This window comes from Chanodichthys erythropterus, chromosome 14 (genome assembly GCF_024489055.1).
Source record: "Chanodichthys erythropterus isolate Z2021 chromosome 14, ASM2448905v1, whole genome shotgun sequence".
NCBI classification, from domain to species: Eukaryota; Metazoa; Chordata; class Actinopteri; order Cypriniformes; family Xenocyprididae; genus Chanodichthys; species Chanodichthys erythropterus.
The window spans coordinates 30,123,941-30,135,455 of NC_090234.1; the positions used below are offsets into that span (position 1 = coordinate 30,123,941).

The 11,515-nt window shown below is 38.0% G+C and overlaps 2 protein-coding genes across 2 annotated transcripts; both read left to right on the top strand.

Moving 5' to 3' along the window:
• Positions 1 to 5,322: 5,322 nt before the first annotated feature.
• col8a1a (collagen, type VIII, alpha 1a) lies at positions 5,323 to 7,771 on the top strand. Its single transcript, XM_067410129.1, has 2 exons — positions 5,323 to 5,551; positions 5,847 to 7,771. Exons 1-2 carry the CDS (start codon positions 5,323 to 5,325, stop codon positions 7,769 to 7,771), a joined length of 2,154 nt encoding a protein of 717 aa, XP_067266230.1.
• Positions 7,772 to 10,206: 2,435 nt separating this feature from the next.
• jagn1a (jagunal homolog 1a) lies at positions 10,207 to 10,853 on the top strand. Its single transcript, XM_067410509.1, has 2 exons — positions 10,207 to 10,301; positions 10,391 to 10,853. Exons 1-2 carry the CDS (start codon positions 10,213 to 10,215, stop codon positions 10,851 to 10,853), a joined length of 552 nt encoding a protein of 183 aa, XP_067266610.1. The 5' UTR covers positions 10,207 to 10,212.
• Positions 10,854 to 11,515: the final 662 nt, after the last annotated feature.

Here is an 11,515-nt window from a genome sequence, read left to right on the forward strand (position 1 = left end):
TTGACTACCCTCTGATTGGTCTGCTACAACACAAGCATGCTAATACAGCCACTCTGTCTGGTTTCCAGTTGTTTCTGAACCAGGTAATTCAACATGGAAACTTACTCATACATACAGTTTAGCTACAGTACTTATTCCACAGTCCTATTCTCAGATATTAAATTAAACTTAAATCAATATTTCATGTTTGAACATTTCTATTGAAGAAAAAAATCTAAATATAGTACATGTTAACAAACTAGTTCAAATCAGTCTGGACAATAATGTCTTACTGGATCACAGCCTGTTAAGTCCTCCCTTGGTTTGCAGTAAGAATCAACCCCCTCCTTTTCCCCCATAGAAAGCCAGAATAAAAGTGTTGTCACTGATGATTTATGTGTTTCTTTGTGAATGCACTGCTCTGTAAAGATGGGGAAAAAGGGTGTGAGAGAATGAATGAAATAAAAAACAGAAGTGAAGAATGAGGGACTAGGCGAACAAGAGCAAGGAAGGGATTTCTGTAAACACTGTTGGCCATCTGTGTTTTTCAATGAGAGGCCGAATGTATTTAACTAGACTTATTTGCTGAGGTGTTCATACGTTCAGTTACTAAAGCAATGAGATTCTAGAAGAACATTTCACAAATAGCATGGAGAACTCTTTTACTAGGGTCAGAGGTCATTTTTAAGTGTGTAGGCTAAATTTAGGCACCTGAGATGAAAATGGTATGAAAATACAGCGTAATTATGGAAGGCGATGTTTACATTAAAATTTAATATGCACTATTGTTAAAAATGTTACGATTTTTGAATGTTTTTATATGAAGTCTCTTACACTCACAAAGGCTGCATTTATCTGATAAAAATACAGTAAAAAAATTATTATTGTAAAATATTACAATTTAAAATAACTGTTTTCTATTTTAAAATATTTTAAATATGTAATTTATTCCTGTGATGGCAAAGCTGAATTTTCTTCATTGTCACATGATCCCTCTGAAATCATTCTAATCTGCTGATTTGCTGCTCAAGAAACATTTCTTATTATTATCAATGTTGAAAACAGTTGTGCTGCTTTACATTTTTGTGGGCAGGTGATGTTCATCAACACTTGCTCCACCAGCCTCACTCCATTCCCGTGGCTCTCATCCCTGCCCTGCTTGCCACAGTAACATTATAGAGGAGAGTAGGGCACAAACTAACACTTTTTGACTTTCTCTGTTTGTGTAAATGCGCTTGGGGTTCAGAGCATTTATTTTTTCCCATGTTAATTTCACATATGTCTAGTACAATTATGTGGTTTTGTGTCATTAATACAGTTTTTTTTATTTACCTTGAAAGAATGGATGTCAAATGTGACAACATGCCCCACAGGTGTAACATGACAATATGACAGCTTAAAATGTTATCTGATCTAATCAAAAAAATATACAAGACAAACTAAAATATTTTGTCAATAAATTACAATTATTAACTTTTTCATATAAATAATGGCATTTTTTAAAAAGTAAAAATAAAAAATGAATTTGACAATGAACACTCAGCAAAACACAGCTACACAGCATAGCTCAAACATAATAATAATTAATAATTTCTGAACATTGACTCCCAATCTTTATTCACCTGTTTCTCATGGTTTCTCAATTGAATTCATAATGTGAATCATATCACTAATATCATAGAATAGTAGAGTTCTAATTGCGTGGCACATTGTAATGCAGTGTTACAACACAGTGTTACCACACCTGCGCAACTGAGATTTAAACCCGGTTATTGTCTTCCGCTGGTTAGATAAGCATTAAAGAACTAAACTGAGTTGAAAAATTAACTTTATTCATTAAAATTAACTTTACTTTTGCTATGGTTAAATAAATGTTCAGTGATATCTTCTAAAGATTTTTGCATTTTGGCCTAATTTTTTCTCAATATAGTGTTGATATGGCAACTAATAAATACAAGTTTTTGTCATGCTGGCATGTGTGGAAACTTTTAAACCATGTGTGTTACAACTAGCCCCATGTTAGGTTGTCATCCGCTCACCCCTAAATGTCTTTATAAACTGTCACTTTTTATCAATTTAATGTGCCCTGGGTGAATAAAAATATCAAAAATAAATAAATGAATAAATCATAACAAACCCTAAAAAAGGGCAGGGCATTGCAAAATCAAGAGTAATGATATTCACAGATTATATGCCAAAAGTTATTAAATTAGCCTGAAATGGAAGTTGCGATAATTGTGATGCATTGTTTTCTTGAGCAAGAAAAATGTAGTGTGGGGTTTGATTTTATCCACTGGGAATTGAATAGATGGTTGTGGTTTGCTTTTGCTGTGATATCCATGTACTGTTAAATGTGGTTAAAGTTACCATTGTTTCTTATTGCCGTCGTTATTTTCATTTTTAAACACTTGCAGTATGCTTGATGAACACTTTGTAAAGATCCCTTTTGAGGGTTATATTAACTGTGTGAACTTTGTTTATGCACTGTTTAAGGCAAGCGCGAGCTCCGTGGGCGGGGAGCGTGAGGAATTAAAGGGGCCGCAACATGAATCGGCGCATTTCTAATTATGCCCCAAAATAGGCAGTTAAAAAAATGAATTAAAAAAATCTTTGGGGTATTTTGAGCTGAAACTTCACAGACACATTCAGGGGACACCTTAGACTTATATTACATCTTGTAAAAAAACGTTCGATGGCACCTTTAAAGTTTAGGAGGGCATGAATTTTAAAATTCTAATTAAAATTATTGATGTGCATGGATAAATCGTTTATAATAAATGATGCAATAATCCATAAAAAATTAGAATAGTAAAATTTGGTTTCATGGTGACTTTAAGTTATCACGGAAATATCTAATATTACATTTTGCTGATAATTTTATATATAAATGGACATTGACAGACATCTCTAAAATTCCTGTGAATTTATTATTATGTGTCAAAGTTTGTTTCAGGACACTGGCATGTTCATTTACCTTTTACAATTTATGTTTATACCATCAAAAAAAAAAAAAAAACATCTTTTAACTTATTGGCAGGATTGGGGCCATAGTGTAAAGAGAAATTGTTTATTTCTTTGTAATTATGTTTCCCAATATAATCATGACAATATGTTGTTAAAATGATCACTGGTAGAGTGTATATTGTTATAGTCATTGCAGTGATACCTAACTAATGACATTGCTAATGTTAGTGCTTTTGTTAATAAGTGCCTTTCCTCCTTGTAACAATGTAGGCCTACTTGTTTACTTAATTGCTCTGCTTTTTAATGGGTGAATGGGACTCTGTTTCTGACCTTTGTATAAATAGTTCATGGAAAGAAGGAGGGAAAAGAGGCCAGCTGATAGGGCTAAAAGGTCTACATCAGTGATTCAGTGTCTTCAGCTGTAGACTTTGCTCTATTCTTTTTCATCAGCTGAGCTTACATTCCTATGTTTATTTTTTCTTCTCCTCTGCACTCTCTCTCTCTTTCACTTGGACATGGAAAAATAAGTTAGTTACATTAGTGTTTCAGATAATTCTTATGCTATTAGCATGATCACTGGAATTGACATTCTTCAACACAAAATGGCATCCCTGCAGACCTGACCTTGAAATACATGTGCAAATACACATTTTAGAGTGTGATTTGATTATTATGCTTTAAACTATGTTGTAGCCAAAAATAAATTTGCATGGTTGGATTAAACTATGGCTGCGTTTACACTGGCACAAAAAATCCGATCTTTTGCTCACATCTGACACAGATCGGAATTAGTTGCACACGTGTGAACACAAAAATCCCCACGAGTTTCGATTTTTTCGCATCCGATCTGAGCCACTTCCAAATGTGGTTTTAAATCCGATACATATCCGATCTCTGGACATGCGACCTACGTCTAAACACGCATATCCGATTCCCATTGGAATTCCAAGCCATCGCAAGGCGAGGGCGGCACGTTTGCTCACTAAAAGGAAGCTTTAATGTTGTATTATGAAGCAGACGTGCTTGTATGCATTCGCACTACAAATTTGCAGCTTTATTATTGAGGTGTGAACTTTACCTATATGTCCAACGTTATCTATTTTTCTAGAAAAAAATTGCACGCACGCACACACACACACACACACACATACATTCAGCAGCTGAATTTCTACCTTTGCCCTGTTAATTTAAAAGAGACCGCCGTGCTCTCTCCCTAGCTTGCTTGAATTCATTTGGAAAAAAAAGGAATTCGCGCTGCAATACATCCATGACACTGACAGCTGTTAACTTATCCATTCATGGCCACTCGACATGAAATATATAAATAATTTTAAAAGCACAGCTTTTAATAGTACTATGTGCATGTAAAACTATCGATGACAATCATTTTGGGGCATGAAGTAATGTAAACACAGATATCGGATACCAGTTGCGTCTAAAGTGGGGTGCTAAGGTCTTTGCGTCTAAGATCTTTGGCCAAAAACTATATCTCTCTCAAAGAGCAGAAAACCTAGAGGGCCTGTGGCATATCTGTGTGATTCTCAGCAGCCTGAGAAAAAGCCAAAGGTCAACTCTGTCTCTCCCATCATCTTGATACAATCTTTGATTCATTCACATCTAAGCTGTTTTTGTTTTTCCATAAAAATTAAAGCATCAAAGTAACGTGTTATGAAAAATTATTTGGTCATTTAACAAGAGACACGCAAAAACGTAAAGAAATAATGTTAAAATGTAAAGCACATACATGAACATCCACTGTTTACTGTCTGGGATTCCTGCAGTGTGAAAGGTGACTTTTCTTTGAAATTTCTTTGTAGTTACTGAGAACTTCCCTATAGATTCTTAGAAGTGAGAAATTCCAATAAAGGGTTTGCTTCCTGTCCTTTGATTTTCCAGTTTAAAAGTCAGCTTTATGGTCACGTGTACGGAGTAAGAATATGAAGTTTAGATACCTGAGAAAGCCATGTTATAATATCTAATCTCAGATCAAGTTAGAAGAAGGTAGGAAGAGATTGTATGATTATGGAGGGTGATGTTAACATTGATATTGATTATTATATTATTAATTAAATATGCTACCTTTCAAAAGTTTGGGGTTGGTAAGATTTTTAATGACTTTCAGACATTTTCTCTTAACATTTTAAACTAAATGGTCTGGTTCTCTTTTTTTTAGCTGAAAGAATATTTATTAGGTACTGCTACTTGTTAATGGTTACTTCATTTTAATTCATTAACTTTTATTAATTGCTGATGGATAGAGATACATTTATTAATTATATAGATACATTTATTAATTATTTAAATATGAATTTACTAATTGATTACCTTACTACCATTGATTGACTTAATTCTTTTTTTTCTTCTCCTTCTCCAAAGGCCATGGCCATGGCTGCTTTCCTAGTAGTTTTTTTGCAATTGGCTCTACTGCCACCAGCTTTTGGGGGTGCATATTATGGACACAAGCCACATCCTCAACAGCACCAACCCTTACCACAGATGCCTCACATGGGAATGGGGAAGGATATGCCACACATGCCATATCCACACTACAGAAAAGACTTACCAATGCACCTAAACAAAGGCAAAGATACCAAAGCTATGAACAAAGGTATGAACAATTAGCACTCTAAGCACTTATGGTCACATTGTATATGGTATCCATGGTGTATATTATTAGTGTTTGTTGGTTTGTTCTTATTTCAAATTAGACAACAAGATTTATTATAATTAGTTGATACAGTATATAATATACATTTTACATTACTTATAAAGTCCTTTTATTCACCGGTGAATTTATTTTAAAAAATGTGGTAACTTTATTTGTATTTTACTTGTTACTTGTGCTGACATACATTCTTATGGTCACTGTTATCTAAACTTGTGCCTACTTTTCTCTTACAAAGGTGAGACCATTCCTAGAGGTGAGCAGGGTGTTCAGGGAGAGACTGGACCTCAAGGGCCCCCTGGTCCACCTGGGCCCCAAGGTCCTCCTGGGCCTCAGGGTAATGGTATGCAAGGCCCTCCTGGAAAGCCAGGACTTCCTGGTCCTCCAGGATTCCCTGGAGTTGGTAAGCCAGGAATGCCAGGTATGCCTGGGAAGCCAGGAGGTATTGGGCAGCCTGGACAGCAAGGTGAACAGGGACCCAGAGGTGAAGAGGGACAACCAGGCATGACTGGGCCACCTGGCCCCCCTGGACCCCCAGGACTTCCAGGAATAGGGAAGCCTGGTGGACAAGGATTACCAGGACAGCCAGGGGGTAAAGGAGATCCAGGACATAAAGGTTTTCCTGGTCTCCCAGGTTTACCTGGGCCTAAAGGAGACAGAGGAATTGGACAACCTGGCCCACTAGGGCCCAAAGGGCCAGCTGGGCCACCTGGACTCCCAGGGCAGGCAGGATTACCTGGTGTGGGTAAGCCTGGTATTCCTGGTATACAAGGTCCACCTGGCGTCCCAGGGAAACCTGGACAGCCTGGGGAGCCAGGTCCAGAGGGTCCACCTGGTGGACAGGGCCTACAAGGACCACAAGGGGCCCCTGGTATTGGAAGTCCAGGAGAAAGGGGATTACCAGGCCAGCCAGGGGCACCTGGCCACAAAGGATTACAAGGACCACCAGGGTTACCTGGGAAACCTGGATTACCTGGATTTGGCAAACCTGGATACCCTGGCCCAAAGGGTGACAAAGGGATGGGAGGGCTTCCTGGTGCTCAAGGACCAAAAGGAGACAAAGGTTATGGTGGTCAACCAGGCATGACAGGTCCACCTGGTCAAACTGGTCCTCCAGGCCCTCCTGGACCAATGGGGGCACCAGGTGGAATTGGTTCCCCAGGGCTAAAAGGAGAAGGAGGTGCAGAAGGAGCCAAGGGAGATCCAGGGCCTATGGGGCAACCAGGTCCTCCAGGATTTCCTGGCCAACCGGGCCTCCAAGGTGAAGATGGAGAACCTGGGCCAAGAGGATCACCAGGACCCATAGGTCCCAAAGGAGAAGCAGGAATCAATGGTCTACCTGGTTCCCCAGGTCCATCTGGCCTGCCTGGTCTTAAAGGAGAACTTGGCCAGCCTGGCCCAGAAGGACCACAGGGTCCTAAAGGCATTCCAGGACTTGCAGGGCCAGGAGGACCAATTGGGCCTTCTGGACCTCCCGGGCCAAAGGGAGAAGTTGGTCCACCAGGTCAAGCTGGCCCACCCGGTGAAGGGAGCCCCGGAATCCCTGGCCCTGTTGGTCCTGCAGGTCCACCTGGCCCAAATGGAAATCCAGGTCAGCCAGGAATCCCAGGTCCACCGGGACCTCCTGGACCCCCAGGCCCCCCTCCTTCCCCTGACCTGATGGGTGTTCTTCCTGAGATGGGCCCTGCCCTAGATGGTATGAAAACTGGTGGGTACAAGAAAGGGAAGTATGCTGGTGGGGGTGATATGATGGGTGCCAGTGGTTTGGAGATGCCTGCTTTCACTGCCCAGCTGACCACACCATTCCCTCCAGTTGGCACGCCAATAGTGCTTGACAAACTACTATATAATGGGCGTCAGAATTACAACCCTCAGACCGGTGTGTTCACCTGTGACCTCCCAGGCATCTACTACTTTGCCTATCATGTGCACTGCAAGGGTGCCAATGTATGGGTTGGGCTCTACAGGAATGGGGAGCCACTTATGTATACATATGATGAATACAAGAAGGGATTCCTGGATCAAGCATCTGGGAGTGCTGTGATTCCATTACAACCAGGAGACACAGTTTATTTACAGTTACCATCTGACCAGGCAGCTGGATTTTATGCAGGACAGTATGTCCATTCCTCCTTCTCTGGCTTTTTACTGTACCCAATGTAGATCACAAGAATAAGTGAGAGAATTTGAAGGAGAGAGGGAAGAAAGAACTGACATTAAAATGTTTGACTTAAAAATGGCAATATTTTTAGGTACATTCTCACAGGGAATAAAGAAGACTCAGAAACAGCCCTTATAAACTCAACCCAACAATATCAATCTACAGACTGTATGAGTATATGCAATGTTAAATTACAGAGTACTGTGTCTATAAAGATACAACCTGCACAAAGACTCTCACAGATTGTAATAAAAAACTTTAATTCAACGCCACATTTAAACAGATTTTTTAAAAGATTGTTTTTTGTAATGTATTTATGTATTTGTGTAATTGATGGTATCCAACATGAGTATACATGCTTTAAAATGTTTAGAACACTATTTTTATGTCATTGTGACATTTGCATGATAAGTAATGTATTCACTTTAAATGAGATGAGAAGCCATTCAGTTTTTTCAAAAATATCACATCATATTTGTCTTTATTCATCAATGATTTAAAAAAAACGTTAAAGTTTTTGCACACTTCTAATATTGTAACACATGCGCTGTGTGAACTGCAACCAAATTACAAATTTGTTTGTATGAATGTGTGTTGTGTGTGTGTGTGTATGTGTATGTGTGTGTACGAGAGATAATGTGTGCTAGATTTTATTTTATCCCCCCTCCCAAAAAAGATTATTTTTAAACTATAAATACTAACTTGTCTGAAAACCACTTCTGTTCCCATAGTGAACTGTCATAAAAATGACAGTTTTTCTTACAATAATTTAAGTCTCACTATCATGAATCATATTTCATATCACTTCTTTTGTTTTCACTCTGAATTCAACTGCTGGCTTTTCACCTGAAATGTACCTGTTTTTCTTTTGTGTTTTTCTTTTGACTACTGATTGTGTAATAACCTTTGTTTTTATATGTTGGTCACTTCAAACAATGGTGCTAAAATTGTCGAATCCAGTGACCCCCTCCCCTCACTTTGTTGGTGACTTTTTCTTTGAATTTTTTAATAAAGGTGATTTACATCCATACTGTACCAGATGTAATAATATATCTCTTCTAAAAACCATCACCTGATTATGATCATGTTGTTAATTTGCTAACCCATATATGAAAAGATACTAAAACTAAAATATCTTAAATTTAAAGTATTAAATTTAGTATCAATTTTGAAAAGACACTATAAAGATTATAGTTCCAATGTGATGTGTTTATAGTTTACACGGAAATGGCACAGTTGGGCTACTATAATGATTGTCAATAATATTATTCAATCTAACAATTATTAATGCAGTAGCCTATTCTAAAATTGTTCCAACTTGGTCTTTGAGATCCCAAATTATTAGGCTATTCTTTTACTTAACTATTCGTGAATGACAAACCCAATGAAATGGCTAAATGCGAGCAAAAGTAAATTGTGCAAGTAAATAAATAACGATTCTGGTTATGGCCAAAGCTTGGCTCATGTCAAGCATGGATCATTTTATCATGCTCATGTTCCATGATATCCTCCCTGGACATATCTAGTCAACATGACCTAATTCATATTCATTAGCTCAGTCCGGCATAATAGTAGCATGCCAGCTGTTGCTTCCTCTTTCTTTAGGAAATCAGAATGGACGTCAACGCCCCTAATTAATATTCATGAGCCAAGCAACCGCATCCTGCTCAGTACTCGGTGATGCTGAGGATGCGCAGACCGTGATGCTGCGCTGTCAAATCACATCACACGGAGGGGCGGAGAGGTTCTTTTCTGCCCTGTTTGTGCGCATGAGCAACATATTATTGCCTTCATTGATAAAAATCCTTTGTGTTAAGATTTCCTCATCTAATCCAGTCACTGTTGCTTTCGGCCGCATTTCATCAATCCTTACGGTAAGTTATCTTATTAAATGGCGCATCACATGAAATAACCGATTTCTGTTTACAGTGATCCGTATGTCAATTGAAACGGTCAATTTATCCTGCATCCGGAAGCCGGCCGGCAAGATGTGCCTTAAATAGGCTAGATCAGTTATTTGATGCCTTCATTTAATATCTCTAACAAATAGACGTAGGCTATATTTGGTATGCTTATGTGGCCTATATTGAAATTCACAAACGTAGCTTATATGCTATATAGGGTTAATGTAGTTTTTTTTTTTAATTATTATTTAAGTGCTAGAGTGCTTTAATGTAAATTGTCCGGTAGATTGCTCAAATGCTGAGATAATACAGGGCTATGCTGTTTCTATACAGGCCCCTAAATGTTAATGCAATTTTGTCCTTTTCAGTTAGCTATTATGTGTCTTGATATATTACATTCTGAACACTTAGCCTCAGTTGCTCAGTCTTGCTAGATGCTCAGTCTGTATAATAATCGCAAATTGCTAAACTGTTATGTCATGTATTAGGGCCTGTGAATAACATAATTGCATGGTGTTACAGACATCTTAAAATTGACAATGACATCGCGTGCTGGCCCAAGAGCTGCAGGGACTGATGGGAGTGATTTTAAACACAGAGAGAAAGTGGCATCTCACTATCAGATGAGGTAACTCTCAAACTGTCACAGAAATATAACTTTACCAATAAAGTTGTATATATCAGAATATGTATTTGAATTTTGAAAATGTCTTTCAGTGCTTCATTGAAATCAGAGATAAAGAAGCTCACCGTGGTGCATTTCTTCATATGGATACTGGTGGCGTCTCAGGTGGCTGTTAGTCACCTCAATCTGGTGTCACATGACTTGGTGGCAATGCCCTATCAGTGGGAGTATCCCTATCTTTTGAGTCTCCTGCCCTCGTTTATTGGAGCCCTGGCCATGCCGAAGAACAACATCAGCTACCTGGTGATTTCCATGATCAGTGCTGGTTTGTTCTCTGTGGCACCCTTGATTTTTGGTGCAATGGAAATGTTTCCACTGGCCCAGCAGCTGTACCGACACGGGAAGGCCTACCGGTTTATCTTTGGCTTCTCCGCTGTCTCTGTGATGTATCTACTCATGGTGATTGCTGTTCAGGTGCACGCATGGCAAATCTACTACAGCAAGAAGCTTCTAGATGCCTGGTTCAACTCAACACAAGAGAAGAAGAAGAAATAAAAACACCATTGCACTTTAATTTATCCACAGTCTTTTCTTCTTAGTTGTTACTGTACAATGCATGCAATTATTTTTAATGTTAATATATATATTTGTAAGCCAACAAAGCTTACTTAATATTAGGCCTATCTGCATTTTACATTTACTCACATATATTTAAATTATGTTTACTTTGCAATATAAATGTTGTTAAAACATGTTATTTAAAACCTAGAATTCTGTTTAATTAAAAAATGTTTCTTAAGGAGGTCTGGTTTATGTCCAAGAATACAGAGCAATTCACATCATTTTTAATACTTTATAAATAAAATATTTCTTTAAATATTTCATTGTAATGTATTTATTACTGATGTTTTCTTTTTAATTTAACAAGGTCTAACATAGTATATAGTCACATCACATCATAAAAGTCAACTATGTGACTTAAATAAGGCATCTATTTCTGCCAGTTTTAAATAATATAAATCAGTTCAACTCCAGTCAGTTTTATTTAGGCTATTTAAATAAACAGATACATTTAATATAAAATATATTTTTATTACAGAGTGAGTTTAGTAACAAAATTCAGACGCCATATAGGCCACCTCATCAGTAGGCCTAGTAATTAAATTTACAAGGCAGTAGTGTGACCAGTGTGCGGATAGCGCGCATGCGCGTTTGTG